Raw genomic sequence first — 27767 nt, forward strand, 5'->3', positions numbered from 1 at the left:
ATATCTGAGATATCTATAATTAATTTATCAAAACAGGAATTTCTATTTTTCGGTTCTAATGTGGATTTCAGTGGAGTTTCAGTACACAGGGGTCAAAGGTCGTGGGATTTTATAAAGAGTCAAGAAGAGCCAAGTGAAAAAGGTTCAGGTCACGAATTAGACATTTCAATAAAGCATCATTGGTCTTCTTTTGTCAACCACACAAGGCTTTTATTTTGAAGGAAATCATTAAATCTGATTGGTTTTTAAAGCAGATTGAAGGCTTTAAATACTTGCACAGTTGACAGCAAAGTATGATAAGAGACTGCCATCTAGAGGTATGTGAGAGAATTACATTTAATGCTCTTTTTTTCTGTCCTTAACGATATTTCACTGCTTTGTTAAATATTTTTTCCAACCTCCATTTAAAATCAGTGTATTTTTAGATAGCTGGAGTTCTCTCTCTATCTCTATTTACCTTTTAATATTTATGAATGAATATTATCCTCAAAAACACCTGTAAGCTCTAACCTTGGTAAAAGCTGTTTTGATTTGTGAAGATGATTTTAAATCAAAATATGATTTGATGGAAAAATAGAAAGTACAAAGTGACAAAAGAACATAAGCAGCCTCTGCATATTCTTATATTTTATGCACTTACAATTAATTTACAACACATATAAAGTAAAAAGGCGAGACGACACATTTACATGAAATAGAGTTGTGATTCTGATAAGGCACTTTAAAGTTACATTTCAACAAACGTGCAAACACCACAAAATGAGGATATAAGTCATTCTAATAAATGTGCAATTCAAAAACTATACTGGAGTCCTAAATAACAATTATAGCTGCTTAAATAGTGTTTCTAAAAAATAATGGTTATTGCTTCAAAAGATTTTGATTTAACAAAAACCCTAACCGTTGAACAGAACAGAAACATTTAAACATTTTAAAGTCTTCACATGCATAGATTGTTTTTAAATGACACCTCGCACTCAAAGAAAAGGTTAGTGTAACATTTACAGACTTGTATTTTAAAGCAGTTACAGTACTTCACGTTAGAATTGCCCATTAACATAATAAAATGTTAAATATTGAAGTCAACATTTAATTGCTCAGATCTGTGATCCGACAGTGCAGGTCTTTCAACATTTCCAAACTTGTTTTGGTGACAAAGTAGATATAAATTAAAGAGGACCAAGTCACAGACGTCTGTCCGACCCTCCTTTTTAAAGTTTAGCTTTCAGAAAATACAATTAAAAAGCAAAAATCTTAAAGTTTGAACACAGTGATCTGAATTCAACCACAGAACTGGGTGTTGGGAGCTTTGTTGTGGTTGATGTTGCAGACTTGTTCCCTTTTAAACAGAAACATTTCACATAAACGAATATAAAAATATTTATCAATGCAAATTAAAGCAGCATCCACAGATACTGGTCCAGAATCACATGACCTCTGTGAACCCTTGACCTTTCTTCAAATGCCACCGGTTGAACGCTTTGGTTCATGGCAGGATGCCTCTGTAGTGACTTAGAGGCTAACATTTTGCATGCTAACATGCTACTGTTAGCATTAAGGTGCTACACCTTTGGCAACTTAATATTCTGTCTTGTAACACACAGATACTGTTTCATATCTATGGTGTGGAATACCATGCTAGATTGCTAATGTTAGCATTACGACATTTTAAACATATGTAATGCCATTCTAATAATATTGTTCATTTCCTGATGAAAGTAGAACATTTAATGAGTGAAATGATGTTTAAATTCCTTTAAACATACATATCTAGCACTGATTGACACTCATACACCAGATAGTTGCCCATCGCCATCATTCTGAATTCATGCAGTGTGAACACAAAAAACTGGGCATGGTCCGACAACGGTTCCTAGAACTATTAAAAAGTTCCCTCAATTTCAGTGAGCTGTTATCTTTACTGAATGTGTGGCTGAGGGTTTGAGACTGACATCAGGGCTGGGTGATAAGGGCTTAAAATAAAATCTCTGCTTTCCCCTTTAATTATCTTTACGCAGCTAGTGTTAGCTGAAATTCAGCAGGTGTTTTCAAGCTCATGCTGCCTTGTGCAGCTTGCAGAGCCACACACTGTTTGAGAAGCAATTTTTCACCTTTTGGTATTGCTAATAGTACAGTTATGTATTTTGTCCAAGTATTTGGTAACGTAGCATTTTAACTCTTTGCAGTTTTAGCTAGATTAGTACAAACTTTAGAGCTGACTGGTTTTCTAAAGGCCGAGCGCTGCAAAAGCAAAGCACACATCAAGACTGCTAAGGAGCTTTTTTTGAGAACAAACTCCCCACATGCCACCATGCAGACATTTGACACATGGTTGTGAAGCTTGAAGTCACTCACTACGCAGTCCACTATCGAGTAAGTTTGCAATTTAGTATTGCTGTGCAAAGTTTAGTGAGATTATTATACCCTATATTATGGAAGTAGTGTTCAACCTATGGTCACTAACCCAGCACTATATATCATGCAAAGCCATCACAAAGCTGTCATAGCTGTAAGGAAGAAAAGGAACAGGTCTCGCTAAACTTCCTCCGACACGCTGTGAATCGTCTCGATTATCTTCTTCTTCAGTTTCTTCACTTTGTCCGGCGGCGTCTCGTTCAGACACTCCTCCACGTACTTCAGGAACCCGGCGTGTGGTGACGCCGTCTGGCTTTGGCACAACGTCCTCATGAAGTCCAGCAGCTCGTTGGACGTAGCCGGCGGTGGGCGACGGCTCGCTCGCTTACGTCCCAACACTCTGCTGTCAGTGTGTGAGGAGGGGGAGGTGCAGGGGGAGGAGGAGGGGGAGGAGCGCTGAGAGTCTGGGGGAGTAGGTGAGGGCGGGGCTTCCAGGCGCCGTGATGTGAGGTTAGGTTTGGCAGCAGTTTGAGTGGAGCTCTGGTAATGTAAGGAGGAGGGCGGGGCTTGGCTGTCCAGGTGGAGGAGGCGGGACTCCGGCGGTTCGTGGTAGTGCAGGTCTTCAGGTCGTTCGTCCTCGTCGCAGGAGTCGCAGAGGAACATCAGGTCGCGGTAGTGTTTCCACTTTGGGAGGTAAAAGTCCTCCGAGCCGCACGTTTTGTTTGAGCTCACCGCCTTGTGCTCACGCTGGAAGATGGTTCGCAAGTTCCTGAACTTTGTCTTTATGTCTTCAACTGAGGAACAAAGAAAATACACAAACTGTTAGACGTGAGTTTAAAGCTTGTAAAACCTGCAACCAGTCAACAGAGGTATGCCTGAATTGGCTCTCCATACGTTCTTTTGGTGCAGTGTTAAACGTCTCTTATTAACAACAATATCCCACATATCTCCGTTACCTGTGAATGGGACGGGCTCGTTGTCAGACAGGACGTTGCTCAGCATCTCTAACAAACTCTGTCTCAACAGTCGGTTCCTGTAACTCTCTGACTTGTGGTTCCACAGACAGCTGTGCTCTAGAGACACAGAAAAAACAGTAAAACAGCTTTAAAAGGCTTCCTTTGGTATTATTTCTATTTGCTGCTGATGGCTGTTATTCCAGCCATTCCCATGTTTCACAGTGCATCTGTTTTGGGTGAGTAGCAAGGCCTGTTTGAGAGCCTGTTACCATGATAAAATGTGTAAAAAGATGGTTGACATCACAGCTCCCTAAAGTGAAGCCAAACCCTCTCTATCGCCCCCTGCTGACTGGCTGCAGTATAGCTCATAAAGCCCGCCTCCTCCATGTTAACAGATGGAACATGAGTCAAACTATAAAATCAAAATACACGTCAAATACATTTTTCTCAAACATGGTTTCTGTCATTATAGTTAGTTCTTATCATGCTGATTTATGTCCAAGTGTTCATTTTTCTGACAAGTTTACTTTTAATTAGTTATTTGATGCTATAAAAAGGGGGCGTGGCCTCATGATTGACAGCTCTGTGGACAAATGGGGCTCCTGCAGCGTTCTGTTCCCAAGTAGCAGAGTAGAGGAGGAACGGCGAGAGGAGACGTAACTAACACTAACACTACAGTCATTGAACTTTCCATCAGCGTGAATATCTGCTTCAGACCGACACAAGAAGCTGTTCTGCTGCAGACTGAGCCCACCTGAGGGCTCCAACACGCCAAGGACACCTGAGGGCTCCGACACGCCAAGGACACCTGAGGGCTCCAACACGCCAAGGACACAAGGTAAAGGTGTGTTTTGGGTAGAGGAAGGGGCGGGACGTCGATACTGCTCCACCAGCCGATCTCTACTGCACACACTCTGGATACAAAGATGGCAGCGCCCAATCGGGAAGATTTTGGCCAACATAGTTTTTATGCGCAAACCGTGGCTGATGTTTTGGGTGACATATTTACAGTTTCTTTTACTATCAATCATCCTTAAAAATATTACCAGTAAAATAGATGAAGCCACTGACCAGAGTAAAATGAAATGAGCTGCTGAACTTTGGCTTCGTTCCACTGGCAGCGAGTGTCGATGCTCAGTCTGATGTCCGGCTGAACTGAACCCGATGTTGTGCTGAAGTTTTGTTGGGGTGCGTCTGTGCAGGGTTTATATTCCGGTAGTGAAGAGGACGAAGACGCAGGGAGCGCAGGAGCAGTCGTTTGGTTCGCTGGTTTGAGATCGTCTGGAGACGCAGAGATGAAGATTTGGTAAGCAGCACTTTGGTTGGTTTTAGCGTCGCAGGAGGGAGCAGACGGGCTGTTGAACTTCATGGTTTTGGTGGAGCTGGAGGAGAAGCTGCTCAGAGTGGAGGAGGGTGTTTGGTCTCCGTGTTCTTGTTCCTTGTCTTCCTGTGGTGTCAGTATCTGCACGTCGTCCTGGTTGTCGTCTTCATCACAGGACTCGCAAAGGAAGAGCATCTGCTGGTAGTGTTTCCATTTGGACACGTAGAGTTTGTCAGACGCCCTGCTCGCCTCCACTGCCTTGTACTCTCGGTTGAAAACTGTCCGGAGGTTCTTGAACTTGCACTTCATGTCTTCAACTGCAAAACAGAAACAAAGAAATACTCATATGTCCTTTTACGTTTTCTTCAAATATTGTTTGTTACACAACTATTTCGTTGATCCGAAATAACTATTAAAAACACCAAATTCACACAGTAACACAAATTAACTACCCGGTCGAGGCAGCTGTAGAACAGCAACTCTTTTGTTCAGTAGGTTAAATCATTGTTTTTGTCAATAGAGTCTGGTGGCTTTGAAGAGAGAGATGTAACGTCTGTTTCTGGTTAAATAATCATCTTCCTCTTTAACAAAAAGGTCAATTGAGCCCCTGACAGTCATGTCGTGCTGAGCTGTGAATATTACAACAAGCAGGACCAGGTGATGCTTACCTGAGAAGGTCACAGCGTGGTCGGACAGCTGACCCCTCAGAGCCTCCAGCAGCCTGGATCTGAGCTGACGGTTGTTGTGGTTTTCAGACTTCTTGTTCCACAGACAGTTATGGTCTGTGCAAAAAAAATCACACAACAAAACTCATCAACTACTTAACATTGTCAATCCCTCCATAAACTTTGCATCAGGAATCAGTGTTTTGTTTACCAGAGTAGAAAGCTATGAGTGCACGCTCTCTGTCCTCGGTCCAGAAACATTTCACCATCACGTTAGAGGGGACGCAGGAGGACGAGGAGGAGGGGGAGGAAGAGGTCGCCTGGGTGGGGAGAAAGGAGATGACAAGTCCCGGGGAGCTAACCCTAACCCTGACCGGCTGGCTCTCCTCCTGTGGAACAGTCAGAGGTGACAGCGGCTGGTCGTATCCGTCCTCCTGGTCCCAGCAGCCCTGCAGGAACATGAGCTGCTGGTAGTGCTTCCACTGCGGCACGAACACGTCCTCTGACCTGCACACTTTGCTCGCCTTCACCATTTTGTACTGACGCTGGAAGGTGGTGCGGAGGTTCTTGAACTTGTTTTTGATGTCCTCCACTGAAATAAGAAAGGAAGAGTTTAGGATTAGATTTTTTTCTTCTGCAACTTCGAAAAGAAAGTAGAAGGGGGATAAAAAACGGAACATTTCCATGCCTGAAAAGAGTCTTATGTGAGGGTTTTAAAGAGGTTTTATACACTTTCTCCAAATAAAAACATTCTAAAAAAGAAAAGAAAAGAAAGGCCTTACCTGTGAATCTTACAGGTGGGGGGTGAGCTGACAGAAGGATCCTCAGGTGTTCCAGCGTTTTCCATCGCAGGTGTCGGTTCTTGTAGCTCTCTGACTTGTGGTTCCACAGACAGCTGTGCTCTGGGCAATGAGACAAACAAGATACTTGACAGCTGCAACATCGTTTAATTCTTCAGCAGGAGTCCAGAGAAGACGAGACCAGACTGTTACATCACATTTAGGACCAGAACTCAGACTTCTTTCAGTTACATAAGTACATCAAACTCTCAAGTTAGTGATGTGGAAGAGGGTGAATTCATACAACACATGCAGTTTATCATTTAACTTATTTGTAAAATATGACCCAGGAACGTCTCACATGAAGAGCAAAGCATTTTGGGACTTTTGTACTGTATGTACTGCATCCTTCCTTTTCCCGACAGCACAGACTTAAATTGCAGGGATGCAATGCATGAAAACGAAGCAGAACATTTTTGTACAGAACATACATATTCTTTTTATTCCATAACATACACATTGAATTACATATATGTCTGAACAGATTTAAATGATCTATAAATATTAGGAAAATGTTTATTCCCACTTTAAATTCATCAATATGACAGGATATTGTATTGTTACAGATGAAGAATGAATCAATATAAATGTAATATTGTTTAATATTAATATTAAAAACCAAACATAATGTTAAATTACGGCATTGAAATCCAGATTTTGTCTCTCAAAGCTAAATGATCAGACTGATTTAAAAGGGCCAAAATATCCATCACTATCTGAAGATGAGTTATTTAAAGTTATGAATGTATTTCATAGATTCAAATTGTAGGAAAGTAACAGTTGAATCATTTATCTGTATGTAAGTTTATGTAAGCAAATAAGAATGAAGGGTTTTCTGTCTGCGGATTATGACGGATTTTGATTCTGAGTCCACTTGTCTTTAGATATTTTCTTTGCCCTGACATAAGGTTAAACAATGAAGTGCATATTGTTAAGTACAGTACACTGGCCTGTAATCTGTATTTAAGGAATATTCGTCTTTTATGTTGTAGCTCAGGTGATGTCATGTCTTGCGGTGCTTTCTGGACATGTTAAGAGTCATTGAGTTGCTTTAGTCAGGTGTTTGTGCGTTATTTAGGACTCCGAAAATGTGTGTGAAGAATCAGGAGCAATTATTAATCACTTTAAGGGGGAATTTTTAGCAACCAGGACTGCCATTGTTTCTGAAAAATGATTGAAGACTACGTCAAAAACGTTTGACAACCAAAAAAGTGGCTACAAATGGTTTGACAAAGCCAACAAACTTCGTTAATTTCACATATTTATAATAAAACATGCAGGTGAAACTTTTATTAACCATTAAGAGGAATAAAACGTAGTTTTTGATACATTTTTGGGCTAATAACACTTGACTTCAGTTGCTAGTCGCCATTGCTGTTAACGTCTGTATTGCTCACTGCTAACAGTCGTTGGTCTCGTCGAGCAACGGTTGCCAGCAAATGTTGCCCCCCACCGACAACCTATCGACAATAACAGCAACTTTTACAGTATAAAAAGTTGCTGCTGTGGAGAGTCTGACTTACTGGAGAAAAACGCAATGAGCGCCCTCTCTTTCTCCTCCGTCCAGTACCGCTCCGGTGTGAAGCTGAACGGAGATGTCTCCATATTTGTTGTTGCCGTTCGATCCTTCCTGTACGCGGCAGCGAGGTCACATGACCCGCAATCCTGGCTGTGATTGGACGATTTCTGGACGTTCCAGAGTAGTTGCCCTGTAGAGGTCGCTGTTGATTGGTGTTCATCTCCTCAATGAGAAAGCTGTCGCCAAATGTAAACACAGATGTGAAAGGAGAGTATTTATTAACTGTTTATTAGAGCTTTGGATCATTTAATATACATTTTTAATATCGAGTTTTAATCTAAAATAGTGACATTGGTGACAGTTGCAATACATTTTGACTATGTCATAGTTATTCAAAAAATATTAAAACTAGACCAACTATAAAGGTATATATTGATCATCACATTTTGACCAATTAACCATACTCTTAGAATATAATCACATGAACATATTGTTCACAATATTTATTTAAATTGAATTGAAAATTTCCATGGTATTACAATATAATACTAGTTTATTTATTTGTAGGAACATATTTGTATTATTTAGTAATATTTATCAAATAACAGCACTTGAGATGTTACAGCTGTTCATTTATCTATATTTCAGTGAGAAAAGGAACCATTTAAGATGCAACAAACTATTGTAAAACATGTTTTTATTGTAAAAAATAAATAAATAAATAATAATTTTGCAGTGCTTTGAGGTTTTAGACTACTTCTACTTGTCTCTGTTGCAGTCTGCAAAAGTGGCGCTATCCTTTTGTGAATTTGCGTCTCTGACTTTGAGCATTGCTAACCATGTCAAATAACAAGGCTACAAACTAAGGATATTTATATCAATTCATACAAACTAAAAGGAAAGGATCTAACTGAGCATGTGCAGTATGAGTGTCATCACTCTCGCATGTCTGATTTGAGGGAAAACACTTGTTGTCCCCAGTCCTACCAACATGGTTACTGAAATGCACAGCACATTTGATTTTTCCTGTGTAAAAAAGTAGTCCCTGTTTTTTATAGGAACTTTTTTCTGGTACCAGGAATGGCATGGTGAAAAAGAACCAGCTGGAACCTTAAAATAATCACTCATCATGCAGATGCCAAGTGTTTTTCTGTTTTAATTTCCACTCACCAACAACTGGCTGTTATACACTTCCAGACAAGACAACAGACAGAGTGTATTTACAGTGAATCCCATGTACATTTAATTTCTTCACATGTACAGACATCCAACCATGTACAATATTTACACCGCTGAGTCAGTTTCACAGGTGCAGTAAATGAAATAACTCTGAGTGCTAACATGTTGCACCAATATCCTACCTGTTACATGGGTTGTGGAATATTCACTCATACACACATCAGATTCTGGATTAACACTCATCCTGGTTTATAAACGCCTAGATAATGGGATAAAGAAGCTGGTATTACTGTGAAACAACATTACATCTTAAACAATAATCGCTGCAAAAACAGGGGATTCATAGTTATGGTAACAGAATGAAACTTAAGTCTTTTGATAAAAAAGCTAAAACAGATAAGACAAAATGCAGAAAACTTGATCGTATCTAGCACCTTTAAATTTGTATAAAAAGAGTAGATGATCATCATGTTGCAAAAATATGACAAAATACAGAAAAAGACTGATATCCAGGAGACTAGTGTGCATGTAAACATACTCAGGTGTGCATAACAGAAAAAGGGGGGGTTATTTGTTTGTTTTAAATGTGATCAAACAAGAAAAAAATAAAGATAGACTGAAGAACCCCAACCCAGACTGTTAGTGCCATTTAGCTTCACTGCACTGAAAACTGTGGGAAAGACCCTCATTTCAACCACAATAAACGAGCCGATCCCAAACTTAACTTACATTATATACAAACCATTACATCATTCACATGTACATTTACATTTTAAGGTCATAAAGTAAATAATTATGTACACTCTGTGCCAGTTATATACTCTCAAACTCTTAAGCATTCCTTCTCTAAAGCGCTCAAAAATCTTTCTCTGATGCTTCAAGTATAAGTTCATTCAAAGGAAAATCACTGCTGTCAGGGGAGAACCTCAAACCTGCAACTCGTTAGGTAGAAAATCAAAGGAATATCTTTCCAGCTGACATCAATCGTGTGTTCATAAAGTCATACAGAGAAGGACTATGAGACATCTTTAGCACACAAATGAACAGCTGCTCTCACAGGTGAAATAAAGGTAGTCAAAGGCACACCAACACTGGACAATCGGAGCCAGAAACTTTGTCCTTTTGGAGCAACTTCATGGTGTCAAGCTGCTAACTATTGGCATTTCTAAACCTATGTTCTGCAGGGGCAACAGCAGGACACCATAGAAAGCTGAGTGTTAGAAATTGTTTCGCCCAAATCTGGCATAATAATACTGGAGGACTAAGAGGTTGTTTAAGCTACATTTGGCGAGCTGAAGCTGCGTTCAGACCAAAAGCGAGGTGAAGTTTCTACCTGTTCTTTTGTCTCCAGTGAGTGGCAGTTTCACTGTTTAGAGCAAGTCACATGACAGCTGCAATCTGTTTTCTTTTCAGAGGTATGAACCCGAAATTAACAGATTGTTAATTGATTGCAATAAACAGGAGGAAAGGATGCTGAAATAATTACATCTTGATGCAGATTTGTAAAAACTAAACATTCACGGTTTGTCGAGTCTGACAACAAGCCAACAACGAAACTAAAATGCTTGTTTTTTTAATGGAGTTTGGTTGAACCAATGCTCATGGAATCTCTCCTTAAAACCTTAGGAAATCCCAACGATAATAGGCTTCAAACAGCATCCAGCAAATGTCTTGCTTAAGTTGGAAATGTACATGTTTTGTGTTGCCTGTCACTAATTTGCATGTTTTCCCATCTTTTCATTGCCTTAGTTTGTATTCACAACACTTCGCTTTTGGTGTCAACACACTTCAGGATCAATAAGTCACAGTGTCACCAAATTTGGTATGAAAACCTGCTGCAAACACAGGACGTGCGTACCAAATTTGTTGAAATTTTCAGGAATCAATCAGTGACCTGGATCTAAAATTGTATCATTAAATATTCAAAAGTAAATGACACTGCCACCTATTGTTAAATTAGCAGCAAATGTATAGAAGTACATTAATAGGAAATGTTTTAGACATGTAACAAGTAAATGTGTTACAGTGCCAGTAATTCTTGGACTTCAGAACAACTTCTCACTGACAATAAAACAACTGAACCAAAAACAATATGCTGCCCACGCTGTGCAAGCTAAACGCCAGAGTTGCAGCTCTGAGGTTTTCCCACTGTCAGCAGACAGCAGCACTTTCATAAAGTGACTTTGATATAAAAATAAAACAAACATGAAGGTGAAATCCAGGTTAATCTGAGGTAGAGTGACAAACAGGGACACTGACTGGTGAAACTCGGAGGAAAAACCTCACTTAAACTGAGGTGTTTGGTTATTAATAAACTTTGTTATCATTCTTGTGTTACTTATACGTTTTTAAAATATGTACAATAAATATATATAATGGGCCCTTTTTGGCTAAAACATTTCCCTGGGTGAAATCGAAGAGATAAAAAATAAGTTGGCCATTAAAACGAGATGAAACTAGCTTAAAATTAATATTTGGACATGTTGGATTTCACGTGGCTGACTCATCTCTCAGCTCGTCACATTCACACATTGTTAGCATCGATAGCAGGTAAGATACTGTACACTTAAAAAAAATAAAAATCCCTTTACCCCGCCAAAAAGAAAAAACTGTAACAAAAACATTGTTCGTCTTCAACAAAAAAACAAAGAGTAGAAACAACACTGATGTTTTGGCTGCTGTAAGTATATTGCAGACATATTTCTTTTTGTACATTAACCAATAAGAAATAATTAAAACACAGCTTTAAAATGATACAGCTGAAGGTAAAAATACCTTTTTTGTTTATCACAAAAACAATCAACAACTTCAAGCTTAAAGATGAACAGTAATCCTCCCATTAAAGCCTCAAAAATACCTCTCTCTCCCATCAGGGGGATTTTATGTGGGCGAGTCCCAGAAGTGGGCGTATCCCAAAAGTGGGCGTGCCCATACCATAAAAAACAGTTGGTCCCTCCTCATGACAATCAGATGATGGTTTCCATTTAAACTATGGCGTCCCTGTTGGCCCCACCTTCTTTCTGACAATCAAATAATTGTCAAATCAAATGATGACATCTTAGTAGCAGCTCTTTGCTCCCGAAAGAGACATCCTTGTTGGTCGCGGGAAAGATGTTGCTGCCCCTGTACCAGTTGCAGGAAGTAATATTTCCTTCTGGCAAAGAGATAATGCGATTGGAGCTTCCAGCTGTCAATCTTCTGATAATAAAAGAACAGTTAGTCCCGCTTTGTAAATATATTTCTGATTCTTTGTCCTTTAACAAAGTGTCAATCAATCAAGCTCCACCCTGTGTGGTTCTTCCACCTGTCAATCAAACAATACTGTCCTGCAGCAGCGGCTCAAAGTCCTCGTCGCTGGCGGTGGGAGGAGTGTCCTCGTCGCTGCCTGGGAGTGGCGTGTTGATGTGGACGCCGGCCAGCGAGGACATCGACTCTTTGCTGTCTGGGCGGGGCTTATCGCTGAGGGACAGCTGGGAGGCAGAGGAGGAGCAGGAGGGTTTCTCAGGGATGAAGAGAGCAACGAGGAAGGCGATGACCACGGTGCACGCCCCCAACAGGAAGGGAGGCCCAGGGATGAGAGCATGCTGCGAGAGAAACAAAGACTAAGGTTTAATCTGGAGCACAACTGACTAATTCAAACACTGTATGTAACACTGACAAGACAAGTTTATTTATATTACATATCTTAAGCAATAATCATAAGCAAAATTAATGTGGTATTGTTGGGGGAAGAAAGGCTCCTTTTTCGTCTCCGTCGGTGGGACAGGTGTGTTGGTGTCTGAGTTTGATCGACAGCCACTGATAGGCTGAGCTCCAGGAGGAAGAGAAAGAGACAAGGAAAGCCCTCACTGAAGCCAACGTGTCATTGAGGGACTGTGTAAAGCTGAAGCATAAAAAAACACAACAGCGTCTAAGCTCGATTTTAATACTGATATCTCCTCTATATGACCTACATCAGCAAAAAGATCGATTATTTCTGTATAGTTATTATAAATCCTGTCACGGCTGCCACCTGGTCAGAAAGATTTACAGCACACAGACCCAAAGAGCCTTTGTGTCACAGTTAGTGTCAGTTAAAAGGATGCAGGAGATTGTACTACACAAACATGCTCAGGGAAGGATTAGGGCAGAGAACTGACGAGGAAAAAAAGCTAAAGGAGACGGATAGAGCGTGAGCAAAAAGATGTGTCCATCCATGCATTGTCTATACTGCTTATCCTGTTCAGGGTCGAGGGGGGCATGGAGCCTATCCCAGCTGTCATTGGGCGAGAGGCGGGGTTACACCTTGACTGATCGCCAGTCAATCACAGAGCGACAGTTTTCACACTCACATTCACACCTACGGGCAATTTCAGAGTCACCAATGAACCTAACGAGCATGTGTTTGGACTGTGCGAGAACATGCAAACTCCACACAGAAAGGACCACTACATCAGAACCAGGATTCGAACCGGGAACCTGCTCGCTGTGAGGCAGCAGCACCAACCTCTGCACCACCGTGCAGCTGGTCAATTAACAGACGGAGAAAATTGCCGCTTTTTGAAGGATACAAATAAATTGCTGCTAGCTTACACTGCTCGACATAACTAAAAATGTGGGAGCAAGTGTGTGCAGATCTCCAAATCAGCAAAATGATTAGTTTGAGTGGGAGGCCGGTGGATTATTTATGTGTGCAGGTGGATTTGGATGAATTCAGAGCGCTTTAAAACTGTCCCCAACAGGCTGCTGTTCGTCAATGTGCCTGTCTGCCTTTAATTAGTGCTTTATGCAAATGTAATTTAGAATGAAAGCTTTAGGTTGGTTCTCCTTCTATGTACATGATGTTAAATGTTGTCTGTACCTCCGTGGGGCTGTGCATAGGCAGGGGGTCGATGTTGAAGTCTCCCTGGATGGGGTCCATCGCGTTGAGCTCCACGTTAAAGAGGAAGAACACAAATCCGTACAGAGCTGGACCCAGACCGTTACACAGACCCCTGATGCCTGTTATCATCCCCTGGACCACACCTGCAGGAGGAGGAGGAGGGGGGAGGGGAGGCAGGTGATTGGTCAGACACGTTATCGCTGACACAGTGAGGAATGAATCTGCTGATATATTTAGCTGGCAGAGGATTTATTTCAGTGACTGGTTTAGTAACTGACTGCAATCCAGAAAATCCATAGCAACACACTGACCTATTGATCTGAGGGGGAGGAGAGGAGAGAGAGAAGAAAGGAAGACGGCGAGAAGAGAGGATGAGGTTGAATGTGGAAGAGAGGAGGAGAGGGAAAGAGGAAAGGTAAGAAGAGAAGAGAGAGAAGAGAAGAAAGGATAGATGATGAAATAGGAGAAAAAGAGCAAAGGTAAGAGGATGAGAGGAGAGTTGAGGAAAGGAGAGTGCAAAGAAAGGAAGAGAAAAGAGGAGGGCAAGAAGAAGAGAGAGACAGGGAAGAGGGAAGAAGGTAGGAGAAAAAGAGGAGAGAAAAGACCGAAAAGGAAAGGTAAGAGGACAAGAGGAGAGAGGAGCAAAAGAGAAAGGAGAGAGAGAAGAGGCAACGTGAGAAGAGGAGATGAGAGAGGAGGAGAAAGCATGAGGACAACAAGAAGAGAAAAATAATAGAGAGAGAAGAGGAGCAAAGAAGGGAGAATGACGAAAGGTGAGAGGAGGAGGTGGGAAGAGGGGAGAAGAGAGGAGAAAAAGAGAGAGGGGAGATGGAAAAGGAAAGGTGAGAAGAGGAGGGGATAGGAGGAAAAAGAGAGAAAAGGAGTGGGAAAAGAAGGGAGGAGAGAGGAGGATGACAAGAGATGAAGAGTGGAGAGTGGGAAGAGGGGACAGGAAAGGATAAAAAGACGAAAGGAGAGACGGAAGAGGGCGAAAGAGAAGGGAGGAGTGAAAGACGTGGAAAGGTGAGAGGAGAGAGAAGAGGAGCTGAGAAAAATAGAGGAAAGGAGAGGGAGAAGAAGTGAGGAGAGAGGATGAGAAAAGAGGACAACTAGAGAGGAGGAAGGAGAAAAAGAAGAGAGGGGAGATGAGAGGAGGAGAAAAGAAGAGGACAACACCAAGATAAAAGAAGAGAAGAAGGAGGAGAGCCGAGAGGAGAAAAAGAGGGAGAGGACGAGAGCCGAGTGGAGGCAAATGGGAGGAATAAAGGAAGAGAGAGAAGAGGAAAGGAGAGGAGGGAAAAGAGAGGGAGAAGAGGGTGGAAGTGGAGAGAGCAGAGGAGAGAGGAAAGGAGAGGTTTTTCTTTGTCACCTTGTTTGTCAGGATCAGCCGACTGTGACACCAGAGCAGAGACAGCGGGGAAGGTGATGGAGGACATCGCTGCTACAGCACCAGCCGCCCACATCATCCTGTCAACACACACACACACACACGTTAAACGTCAACATCTCTGAGTGACATCATCCATTCACACAGCTGAATCGTGTGTAGGAGGACATTCTGCACATACTTTTGCTGCATTGTATCTATTTCAGCCGTTACACAACCAGAAACACAACAGCAGGGAAACAATGATTATACTGTGTTTGTCTGATCGCACATGAACTATCTAATCCTGCCCGCTAACTAGCTTAGCAGTGTTCCTCCCAAAGCCATGACTTAGTTTATCATTAAGTCACAGCATTAGTCTGTGAGGTCATAGGTCCCTCTAGCTCATTAACTGCATACACCTTAAGCTAACTTTAGCAGCTCTGTCCTGCCCTTTATTTGATTGAAGGATTTTTACACACACAGCAACTCCAGCAAACCTTCCCGAGAGTGTTACATCAGAGGAACACATGTTTCTGTTCTCATCATTAAAGACAAGCTAAGATTAAAGTCAAAACAACCGCCTGATTCTACGGACACCGACGCAGAAAACACACACACACACACAGGTCTCACCATGGCTCTGATCCGAAGCCGTACCAGGCCAGCTGAAGGATCTGGAAGCCCAAACCCAACAGAACCGTGTTTTTATTCCCCAGAGTCCTCATCAGCAGAGTGAGGAAGAGAGTCTGAAGAGAGAGAGAGAGGAGAAGGGAGTTATTAACATTGCTCTAATGTTGCTCTGGTTTATGATCTTAATATGTAGTAAAAGTAAGGAAAAGGTGTTCTGGTAACAACATCAGCTTTAACAACCTAACAAGAAACTCCAACAACCAGGAGACGAGGCGTCCCTTTGTTTGTGTAATAATGTCAGCTAGCTAAGTCAACATGTTTGTTGTAACTGAACTGCTATGGTGCTTTTTTTCCATCTTTGGCAGCTACTGGTTCTGGACTCGAGTGCTTCCAGCTCTGATTTGAAAGTTGCAGGAAGCCAAAGATACATGCTGTCAAATGTTTCATGCGGGTAATGAAAACATATATACTGTATGGCTATGTGTAAACAAAGGTGGATTAATGCCACGTCTACACGTACACGGGCATTTTTTAAAACGTTTTGGCCATTCGTCCACAAACGCCGTTTTAAGTCACTGAAAACGGATCTTTTGTAAAACTCTGGCCAGGGTGAAGACATGCTCCCCAAGCGGAGGGGGATTCGGTGCCTTGCTCAAGGACACCTCGACAGAGCCCAGGAGGGGAGCTGGCACCTCTCCAGCTACCAGCTCAATTCCACGCTTGGTCCATACCGGGACTTCAACCGACCACCCTCCGGTTCCCAAGCCAAGTCCCTACAGACTGAGCTACCATCGACCCGTCTGACAGACATGACAAAAACAGCGATGCTTCAAACCTTATAACAGGAATTGTTTGCTGTTTACACACATATATGTTTACACATATATGTTTACACATATATACAGTTACTCGTCCACTATATTGATATATCGTCCCCCTTCCTCAATGCGCCATTGCAGCCTGCCAGGTAGTCTTCCGGCAATAGATTTTTTCAGACTTTTGACTGGCCGCGTTTTTTCTTCGTTGCATGACCGGGTTATATCCCCACCTGTAGGTGTGGCATTCTCATGACACCATTTCTGTTGTGTTTTTGCTTCTTCGTGTGGACGGGATTTTTTTTGGGAAACGTAGGAGGGAAAAATGCTCGTGTACGTGCGGACACGACCTTAATCACGCTAGATTTAATGAGGATACGTGACACTTGAAATGACAACAGAGCCGATGTAAATATCTGTTTGTGTTACCTGTGCTACGATGGAAAGAATGCCCACCACTCCGATAAAAACAGCGAGGGTCGTAGAGGAGAAATTTATGACCTGAAGGGAAAGACAAAAGTTATTATAATGGTGTTACTTTCTGTGTTATCTCTGAAATCACACAGATCAAAGTCATACACTTTACAGAACATGTACTGCTGTGTGCCCCTATGATTGTAGTTATAATAAGCAGGCATGCATGTAGGCATGTCAACATTCACTCTACTTTTTTACTAATAACTAACTCTTTTATTTTAATGATTAACAACTCATTTTTATATATTTTCATTGTTAAAATACTAATATGTAATAAAATAAATAAAATGTAATCAAATGTTGGTCCTTCCTCCAAGGCATGTGTGTTATGTAGCACCAGGTGAAGCTAACACACCACAGAGTGGAAATTACTGCATGATGCATAAGATATCACTGTCTGCTAAAGAAGCTACAGGAGCTTTAAAAGAGTCGCAGTGGAAACACCAGTACAAATGTTAATATTAGTGGTAGAACTAGTATTTATATGAAACACTGCACCAGTCAGCGATGTGTCTCACCTGTCTCAGGTAGAGGAAGAAGCTGGAGTACTGTCCAGCTTCAGGCAGGTATGACAGGAACACAGTGATGCAGATGAGTAAGACGGTCGGGTCCTGACCCACCTTCCTCAGAGACTGAAGGAGAGAGAGAGACAGACATGCTGTTACATGATCAGTAAGTCTTTGATGAGAACCTGGGACTTAAAGGATCAACGTTACAGTTATATGCATCAATATCTCATTTTACTATAATATCATCCTCCCATATATACTGTCATCCTTAAACAGTTTGTGTTCAGGAACACTGAGACGCTCGCCAAAGTCTGCACTCTGCATAATGTGTCCCAAAAACATAAAGACTTCATTTAAAACACTGTAAAATAATCTGTTGTTCTTTGACTTCATTATACAACCAACTGAACTGTAAATGATTGGTTACTGACAGCGAAGGGGTCGGCCTGCTCCCAGGATATGGGCGCCCCCCAGGTGTTGAGCCTCATCTTGTCGGGCAGAGACTCGGGTACAGCGAGCAGAATGAAGCAGATGTCGGCCAGAGCGATCAGCGTGGCCACGAGAACCACCAGGTTGTCTCCGTACCAGGCGGACAGGTACGCCCCGATGGCCGGACTCGTCACAAGGCTGGCTGCGAAAGTAGCCGACACCTGAAGACGGAAAAGACAAAATCAGAGGATAAAAACACAGTTCATACGCCACTTGCATTTTCATAATGAGTTTATGGTCTCAACCTCTGGTTTCAAGTCTTCTTCAACACAGCATGATGTTCATTTAGTCATTCCCCCATTTATAGTGTAGTAAGCGATAAAGCAGGGTACGCTGCAGGGCGTGGCTACCTGTCGTTATTCTGTCATTTATGTAATTAAGGATGGAAACACAAACAAAGGTTGTTCTCTCCTCCTGAGCTGATGTTTGCCCTCTTATTAAGCCGACTTGTCTGTTCCAGCTCTCAGGTTGCACATTCAGTGTCATTTAACACCACCATCTGTCCGTCTGATAATATGAGGTCATTGTGATGTTATGTAACTGCATACATGATTTCTTTAAAGCTGCCCTCAAGACAACAATCATCCTCCTGTTCTAATCATACACATGGAAAGATGTCCTGTCCTGCTTCCTTACGGTAAACTGTTTATATGTTTAAAAATAAAGCTGAATATTTTTAGTGTCATTTCTGATTCAACAGATGAAGCAGACAGTCCTTACCAGACCGTACGCTGTGCTCCTCTCTCTCTCGTCTGTCACATCAGCTACGTAGGCGAAGATGACGGAGAAGGTGACGGAGAAAGCTCCAGACATGGAGATCATGGCAAAGTACCACCTGAAGGAAGAGCAGAAAAACAGCTTCAGTTTCCTCAACGCATAAAAAGAACTTTCTACTGTAACCTGTACTGTCTCCGTTTTTGACGTGTCAGTCCTGAGCTTCATGTCTTATTTCATTTATTAAAGCATTTTCTGTTTCAATGCACCATTTTTTTCACTTCAGCCAATCATCAACACTTTCTGATGTGAAACAACTTGACTCCTTTGCACCTGACCTCAACCCCATCCAACACCTTCTGGATGCACAGTGATGCCCTGCGGGAGCCAGACCTTATCAGCCTGTATCACCTTCAGCTGACGTCACAGAGCTCACAAAATCTCTTAGTATGACATGAACATCATTGTGCTAACGGAGAACAGTGAGTCCTACCAGGGGCTGAGCCTCATCAGAGGGATCGGGGCGCAGGTGAAGAAGACAGTGACCAACAGGAAGGTCCGTCTGCCCCACACGTCCGACAACGCACCAATCAGAGGAGCTGACATGAACGAGAGCAGACCCTGGACAGGAAGAGGCGGAGTCAGTGACAACTTAACAGAAGTCACTGCAACACTGAAAGGTATTTCTGTTTTGTCGTTTTATATTAAAAAAGATTGATTCATCTTTTTAACCTAAAGACAGTATGAGTAAAAAAAAACTGTTCCTACCTTCACGCCCTGAATGAGTCCATTTATCAGGAACGTGTGCTGAGGGAAAGTTTCATGTAAAACCTGCAGAGAGAGAGAGACAACAACATTTGTAAAAACCTGCACTCCTCTGGGGCCAGATCCAAAATATCTAATAATTCTATTCTTCAACATACATAATATTTCTCTTGCTTCACCAGAAACACACAATATAATAGACTCTAGGTGAAGGTATCTCGCTCCACAAGATCTACATCATATTTTGCTTAACAAGTTACAAAATATCTATCTGCTCCATGAAATACAACTCTATGTCTTCGCCACAAGATACAAACTATCCATCTTGCTCGATAGGAGACAAAACATCAGTCTTGCTCTACAAGATGCAAATTAGATCTTCATCCAGAAGCTACAAGCTATTTGGTCCCTTCCTCAAGAGGCAAACTGTTTGTTTTGCTCCACAGAATCTACATTAGCTAGGCTGTATCTCTTGCTTTACAAATTAGAAACTATATGTTGCAAGATATAAAACATATACTGTATATCTGACTCTGACACAAACCTTCTTAAATTAGAAGGTACAAACTATATGTTGTATCTTGCACCATGACTGAGATATAAACCATTTATTGTATCTTGCAAACAAACCTTTAAGTTCATTTTCCAGACTTAAGATGGGTGTGTTCACAGTCAAACGGCTTACGTTTAGTGCAGTGTTCTATTAGTAATTAAAGCTGTATAATGTTAGAAACCTCTCCACTCTTACGCTGATATTATACCTAAGTTAACTCCCCCTTCCTTTAATTATTCGAAATACATTTAAACCCAGAGTGGTCCTGCCACCACGCCTTTTTTCTTACCCTATGACCAGTCAGTATGTTGTTCCAGCCACTGTCTTGGCCGCTGTTTACACTGGACAAGATTCAGTCATCCGTCTTAGCTTTAATCGGTAGCCGTCTTATGTAAGGGTATAACAGCTCACGTTTCACATGCAGCTAACTGTGACTCGAGAAGGGTTGATTTCTGTTTCATACATGTTGATATACGGGCGTGGCTCAAACCCGGAGTAAACAGGACATTGTACTGAACATCTTGCATGTGGAGAACGAGGCAACATCACAGGCTTTCAAATATTTGTTCCTCCTGAGAAGTGGGGGCCAGGGAAACCCAGGGGTCCTTGATTGGTCCCAAGCTACCTACTATTACTTTAACTCAATTCATAAGCGACTCAGAATAAATGATGACTTTGGTGGTAGTTTAATACACTCACATCAAGGGGCCAATTTGTGTCAGTTTAGGGCTTTGAGAAACACAGGTATGGATGATACAAATTCTACATGTTCTCTGCTGCAACATTGGACACTAGACTATACCAGAATGCACTGCTATAATACAAAGTCATTATAGCTCATATCCAGAATGATTCAGACATTTATCTTTAATGGAGCTGATGTCAGCCGACAAGACGCTACAAATCTGAATCAAACTGATCAGCAGCTCGGACGTTGATGTAAGCATGTCTTCCCATCACCCCAGAGTTACTCACAGTGAGCATGGGCGTGGTGAGGAGTCCCCAGGCGAAGAACTCCAGAAAGATCACCACCACAGCGTGATACACACTGGGCCTGCCGATACCCTGCTGGAGCTGAAACACACATGAAGACCCACGTTTAACAATCACAGTTACATCATGATGAGAAAATGTATGTCTTTTGTGGATGGAGATTTTTTTAAAGCCCGCAAAAAAAACACCAATGACATCACTGTAATTATCCTCTGATTGATCATTGATGGCATATTTCAGACAGATAAAATATAACGACATTCCCTCCAGGCAATGCTAAGATATTGCAGGCCAGATGTGAAGTCACCATTGACCTCTGACTACCAAAATCACACCAATTCATCCAGGAGTCTAAGCTAATGTTAGCGCCAAATTTGACGATATTCCATGCAGGCGTTCCTGAGATAATACAAAAATGGCACGTAATAATGGCCATTTAAGTGCTTATTAAGTATATTATGAAGTCAAAATAAAGTTGACCTTTGACCTTTAGCTACCAAAATCACACCAATTCATCCAGGAGTCTAAGCTAATGTTAGCGCCAAATTTGACGATATTCCATGCAGGCGTTCCTGAGATAATACAAAAATGGCACGTAATAATGGCCATTTAAGTGCTTATTAAGTATATTATGAAGTCAAAATAAAGTTGACCTTTGACCTTTAGCTACCAAAATCACACCAATTCATCCAGGAGTCTAAGCTAATGTAAGCGCCAAATTTGACGATATTCCATGCAGGCGTTCCTGAGATAATACAAAAATGGCACGTAATAATGGCCATTTAAGTGCTTATTAAGTATATTATGAAGTCAAAATAAAGTTGACCTTTGACCTTTAGCTACCAAAATCACACCAATTCATCCAGGTGTCTAAGCTAATGTAAGCGCCAAATTTGACGATATTCCATGCAGGCGTTCCTGAGATAATACAAAAATGGCATGTAATAACGGCCATTTAAGTGCTTTTTAAGTATATTATGAAGTCAAAATAAGGTTGACCTTTGACCTTTAGCTACCACAATCACACCAATTCATCTAGGTATCTAAGCAAATGATTGTGCCAAATTTGACGATATTCTCTGCAGGTGTTCCTCAGATATTGCAAGAATAGCACGTAATAATGGCCATTATCGTGGTTTTTAAGCACATTATGACGTCAAAATATAGTTGACCTTTGACCTTTAGCTACCAAAAGCACACCAATTCATCCATAAGGCGAAGTTAATGTTTGCACCAAATTTGATGATATTCTTAGCAGACGTTCCTAAGATATCGTAAGAATAGCATGGAATAATGGGCATTAACGTGTTTTTTAAGCACATTATGATGTCAAAGTGAAGTTGACCTTTGATCTTTTGGGCAAAAAATGTCATTGTTTTATTGTATTAGAAATTGATGGAAATTATACATTATTAGGGTCTGAATTCTGAAGCTGAAGTGGACATTTGTGCCAAATAAAAGTGTTCCTGAGATATTGTGTATAACAACAGGCTGGCAGATACATGATGATGCTTTTGAGAGCACTATTTTGAAAATCTTCCCGGCATTTGAGGCTCTGACATCTGAGACTCTGTCAATGACTACCAAGGCCTATTATACTCTACAAGTCCAAATTTTAATAGAAGTTATTCACACAAAATGAAGCAAAATCTTTGTGTTTCTTTTGCTCCTTGCACTCCAAATGTGTGATTTGATGATTGTCTCTTCCTACATTTTGCATCTGATAATTACGGCTTGACCAATGAATCCATGTTTGTCTCAAGATTTTACGAGATTAAACGCCCTAAACATCTTTCTGCCATTTCCTCTTAATACAATATAAGAGCCTTGTCAAGCAGAGGGGAATCTACTTAACGCAAAATAAGTCCCTTTCTAATACAGTTAAGCGTTTTGGTTGAATAAAATAGAGTGCAAATAAAACTGGAACACCAGTAATGTGAAATAAAGTGATCGTCAACCTACTGACACAGATACAAAGGATTTAAGTGGTGAAATGGACTATTTTCTATCTTTAGCTTGAATAGTAAGAGGTTCTACGAGAGCAGATTTAGACTACTTAGATAATGAGTTGTCCTGAGCTGCTCTCCTGTGTTATTACGCTTCAGGTCGGCAGGTGAGAGTCGATGTGACATTAGAGGAAGATCATTAGAGACGTGAAGAGTTTTATCTTTTTTCCCCGTCATCCTTCAAGCTGAAATATAAAAATTCTCTGGTTCTAGCTTATCCTATGTGAGGATTTGAGACGTCATCTTTTTGACATCACTGTATTTTGATTTTGACTGAAGACACCTAAAGATGTCACCATAGATGCTAGGAAACTGGGATTGACATTTTTAGTCATGCAAGCAGCATCGCTCTATTGACTATTTTCACAAAAATGTACACATTCCTTGTCCCCAGAACATGAACCTTGTCTTTGGTTATCTGCTGTCTTTTCATGTTGCACCATCATCAGATCAATATCTGAATTTGCCAAATAAAGAATTAAATAATCTGAAAAAGACAGCACAGAGCAGAATCAGGATCCCTTACAACAGATGCCAAAACAGAGACTTCATTTCTTCTCCCAAGGTGCCTACGTATCTGATTCTAGGTTCTGAGAGTACTTCTACAACCTAAGTTTCCCTTTATCCCCTTTAGTAAAGCATTATTCATAAATTACAGGTCAAAGGAACAGGCTCACATCCAGCAGTCACCAAAAAAACCTGTTATTTTCTCCCATATTGTGATTTACAAAACGTATTGTAACATAATAATACAACATAAAAGAACATCATCAGCATACAGGGACAGAAACATATAGCCTACGGGCATACTATTTGATTTAATCCTGTTCAGTATCTTAATTGCTACTACATCATTGAATCATTGAAAAAGTATTATGTCTTACAATATATCTTGTATAGTATGCTTGAAGGGAATCTTATCACATGTTACGAGGATGTCCTATGCAGATAGTAAATGCAGTCAATCTAAGCAATAAATTCCTTTATGCCTACATGTACCAGGATGCATTGCTTGCCAGAAGCTGCAGCCTCGCTCTGCTGCATTTTATTTGCTGTGTACTTTTGCTTGGATATATACTGCTGAATATCATCTAACTCACTGTGTAATGTATCCACGTCCATAACATCCTCTGAACTTATATTTTGAAATGTTACTTTTTGTGCATAGCTTAGTTTTGTAGCTATTCTGTAAGACGAGCAGAACCTCCTGTAGCTCTTTGGCGTTGGTTCTGGAAACTGTACGCGTCTATTTTGCAATTTTGTGAGACATAGAAATCATCTAACATTATTGTAGTGTATGTTTTATGTTTTGGTATATGTTTTTATGTTTGGTGCAGTACAAATTGCCCAGTCGGGACAGTAAATAAATTGACGTGACTTGACTTGAACGTCTGCAACAAATGCAGGTGTTTTTCACCTGATATCTAACACCTGTAGATAAGGCTGAAAATATGTTATAAGTATATTAAGATATATTTGGCTCAAATTAAAAACAAACACACAGACAACAACCGGCAAGCTGGCAACAAATGCCGGCATTTTTTACACTATATACACAAGCAGATGAAGTGATAAATACATTTATAAACCAGTCAGTTTTTGCCATTTGGTATGCAGTATTGCATATTTAACCGTTTTCTCCAAAGTTGCAAATAACGAAAGTTAGTTTATTCATATGGAACTTAGAAAAAAACATGAAGCTTTAATTTTTGGAGGTTGGAACCAGATGCATTTGTAGCATTCAAGCCTGAAAATTGCTTAAATTATAAATCATTTTTTATTTTAATTTGCTGATTATCTATCTACATTAATATAACTTTTGTTCTGACTCTACCTGCTGTTTATTTAGTGCTAGAGTATAGGTTTTCATTTTGTTTAATTTCTTTCACATAAGAAATTGGATAATAAAACGATATATGTTTCTATCATGTAAATTCTCATCTACCTTGATGGTCTTTATGCTGTTTGAAGGGGCTGCTACATCAAACTCGAATGATTCTTAATGATTGATCCATCTGTCAAATGTTTCTCATCTGATTTGTTCTTGTTCATTCATTTAAATATCAGAAACTTGTGAAAATGCTTATGAATTTTACAGATCCCAATGTTAAGTCTTTAAATGTGCATTTTTGTCTGGCTAACAGTGAAAATCGAATAATTCAGTCAGTTTCATTCATTCTGTTTCAAATGATGTGAAACAGTAAACAGTGGGTGCTTGATGCTGTGATAAAGGTTATTTAAATAGCACATTTCTGTTTCCTTGACATTTTATATCCAAGGGAGGATAGATTAAACACTATATTGTAGCTCTATTTTCTCATGGAATAATATACATGTCTGTGCACATCTCTCAGCAGTGCTGTTAAAATGGACGCTGTGTTGAGCCATGGAGGCTGTGCTGTGTTGAATCTGCAGTCTCCGCCTGGCCTCGGTGTACAGAGCGGTTATGTAACAGATAATGGATCCATCCCGACCGACCACATCATCATCCTCACACTAAGCCGAGTTGACTGTGGGCCACATTAAACCTGCTCTGCTGGGTCTCCATTACAACACACACTCATCACCATCCGACTAAAACAGCCATTTTAGACCTGAGCTGCTCTGTTCGGGCCCATTTTCATTCATTTCATCACCTGAAATGTTATTTTATCTCGGTGACATTCACATAAACACGATAGGAATTGTAAATAGAGAGTAATTGCGCTGTTTTGTATATCAATTAGGCTTCTTTAATGTTTTTATGCTGTAAATCAACATAAATATGCTCTTTTTTAATATAAATTTCATAATGTGCAATACGTCATGTGTTTAAATATGCTGTTATATCATACACAAACAGACATAAATGAGCTAAATGAGTACTAACCGTAGAAATGTAGGTGTGACTACTAAATTAAAATGAATTATGTTACAGTCCACAAAATTGAAAACAACAGATAATCTATTGGATTAATGCAGGACAAACAAGCATACAGGTTGGTAAATGAAAAATAAATTAAATTAAATTAAATAAAAATGGCGGGTCATACACTTACCGCAGCTCCGTCCTTCATGACGATCTTCTTCACCAACACAACCCGGCCGGTTCCCGCCGGCGGCTCCCCCGGCATCTCTTCACACCTGCCGCGGGTCACGAAGCATCCATGCCGCGTAGATATCCGCGGTTCTCCTGCTGCTTCCAGGATGAATCCGTATTTAGCCCCGAAAAGGCTAAACCAAGCTAACGGGTAATATTAATTTAAAACGAGATGAGATAACGTCTACAATGTCTCCCGTTAGATTCGTCGTCAGGTCAGCCAGACAGTCCGCAGCTCGCGTGAACACTCACTGACACTGTCAAGTTACACGTAAGCAAAAGAGCGTTTCCGGTTTGGCTGCTTTTCAAATTAAAAGCGTTACTTGTACAAAACACTCGCAAAACTGCCCAAGTACATCCAGGTTTTACCAACTAGTTACCATGGTAGCAATAGCTAGAAAAGGACTAAAATAACTATCATACTGGAAAGCTGAAGTAAGCAAAAATGTTTTTAACCCTGTTTTAACGAGCTGGCAGTTTTAGCAGACCTTTTACCACAATACAAGTAATATTTTAATGTAAAAGTACAACAGTATTTGAATTGAAACTAAAAGCACTCATGCAGAATGGCCCATTCAGAGTGATCCTTTGTACCTTATTTGAACCAATGGAAATATATGGTAATTTATTTGTATATATTTCTACATTAAAATAACAAGTACCTAAAGGCTCAAATAAACATTGTGAAGTAAATACTGTATTTGTCTCTATATTTACTGGAATAGAAGTATAAAGTTGCAAGACATAGAAATACTTTAGTAAAGTACCTCAAAATGTTTTATATTACCATACTTACCATAAATTCTCTACTTTCTTACATTACAAGATTTTTAATCAGTACAAATACATTTAATATAGGCTATGAATGTGCACCACAACCATAGGCCTATTGATAATCAAAATGTACAAGCAAGAGCTAAACATTTTTGAGCTTATTATGTTTGTACTTTAAAAAGATGCCAATGTTCCAAGACCCCATTAATCCATTACATCCTCAATTAAGGACTCCCTTAAAGTTCAAATAAAAATACCTTGATCATATAACTGTGCATAAACAAATTATTGTTCTTTGAGCTCTACAATTCAGAAATGTGTTGAGGCACAATTTTTCAAAGCACCAAAAACAATGTTACAAAGGAAATGTCTTGTAGCTGTTTAGTTAAAAGTTAATTTACATATTACCTTGCCTTGGATTATTAACCACTAACTGATATCTTAAACATCCTTATCCTCTCTCTCCTTTTCTGGGGACAACTTTGACTTTTATTTTGAAGCCGATTTTGCTCTACTTCCTGTCACACCTCCTGAAATCAACGTATACATTTCGGTCTGGTTCTGCCTAACCAAGGTTTTAAAGGCCGGGAACGGGTTCGGGACTCATTGACCCAGTTACACCAGTACCCAAATGTCCAGGAACAGGGACTGACAACACGAAGTAGTTAGAAATGCGAGGACACGGCTTGCTAATTCAACCACCGAAGATACAACTAGCACAAGACCGGAAGTAAGATATTGCCCTCACAAAAAAAGAAAGTAAACAATGTAAAAATATATAGATATTTTTCCGCTGAATTTAATTAATTTGCCTTATACAATTAAGCCCCCCTTTAAACAACAGATTAATCACTACCGACGACTTTTCGATTAATCTAAAATTAGTCTACAAATTTGTC

At 40.4% G+C, this 27767-nt stretch overlaps 2 protein-coding genes across 2 annotated transcripts; both read right to left on the reverse strand.

The window, feature by feature from the left end:
* Positions 1 to 2535: 2535 nt before the first annotated feature.
* Positions 2536 to 5983, reverse strand: LOC138605040 (uncharacterized). The gene is made up of 7 exons (XM_069677107.1): positions 5971 to 5983; positions 5666 to 5889; positions 5509 to 5617; positions 5301 to 5414; positions 4383 to 4949; positions 3312 to 3428; positions 2536 to 3149 (listed from the first exon to the last, which is right to left on the reverse strand). The coding sequence occupies exons 1-7, from the start codon at positions 5981 to 5983 to the stop codon at positions 2536 to 2538; spliced, it is 1758 nt and encodes a 585-aa protein (XP_069533208.1).
* A 2817-nt stretch (positions 5984 to 8800) lies between these two features.
* Positions 8801 to 26146, reverse strand: mfsd14ba (major facilitator superfamily domain containing 14Ba). The gene is made up of 12 exons (XM_069677264.1): positions 26054 to 26146; positions 20992 to 21090; positions 19467 to 19529; positions 19192 to 19319; positions 18705 to 18819; positions 17927 to 18145; positions 17505 to 17618; positions 16939 to 17010; positions 15698 to 15810; positions 15065 to 15162; positions 13675 to 13838; positions 8801 to 12418 (listed from the first exon to the last, which is right to left on the reverse strand). Exons 1-12 carry the CDS (start codon positions 26126 to 26128, stop codon positions 12146 to 12148), a joined length of 1533 nt encoding a protein of 510 aa, XP_069533365.1. The 5' UTR covers positions 26129 to 26146; the 3' UTR covers positions 8801 to 12145.
* Positions 26147 to 27767: the final 1621 nt, after the last annotated feature.

This window comes from Semicossyphus pulcher, unplaced genomic scaffold, assembly GCF_022749685.1.
Source record: "Semicossyphus pulcher isolate SPU_LCO1_2020_fin unplaced genomic scaffold, fSemPul1.0.p SCAF_28, whole genome shotgun sequence".
NCBI classification, from domain to species: Eukaryota; Metazoa; Chordata; class Actinopteri; order Labriformes; family Labridae; genus Semicossyphus; species Semicossyphus pulcher.

Bases quoted from the DNA above. Each gene is read 5' to 3' on its own strand.
- LOC138605040 (XM_069677107.1), bottom strand. The intron at 4,950-5,300 runs GTAAGCATCACC...TCTGTTTTGCAG, and splicing joins CCACGCTGTGACCTTCTCAG to TTGAAGACATGAAGTGCAAG. The intron at 3,429-4,382 runs GTCAGTGGCTTC...CTGTGTCTCTAG, and splicing joins GCTCATTTCATTTTACTCTG to AGCACAGCTGTCTGTGGAAC.
- mfsd14ba (XM_069677264.1), bottom strand. From the start codon at position 26,128: ATGCCGGGGGAGCCGCCGGCGGGAACCGGCCGGGTTGTGTTGGTGAAG. The intron at 21,091-26,053 runs GTAAGTGTATGA...TGTGTGTTTCAG, and splicing joins TCATGAAGGACGGAGCTGCG to CTCCAGCAGGGTATCGGCAG. The intron at 18,820-19,191 runs GTAGGACTCACT...CTCTTCCTTCAG, and splicing joins CTGATGAGGCTCAGCCCCTG to GTGGTACTTTGCCATGATCT.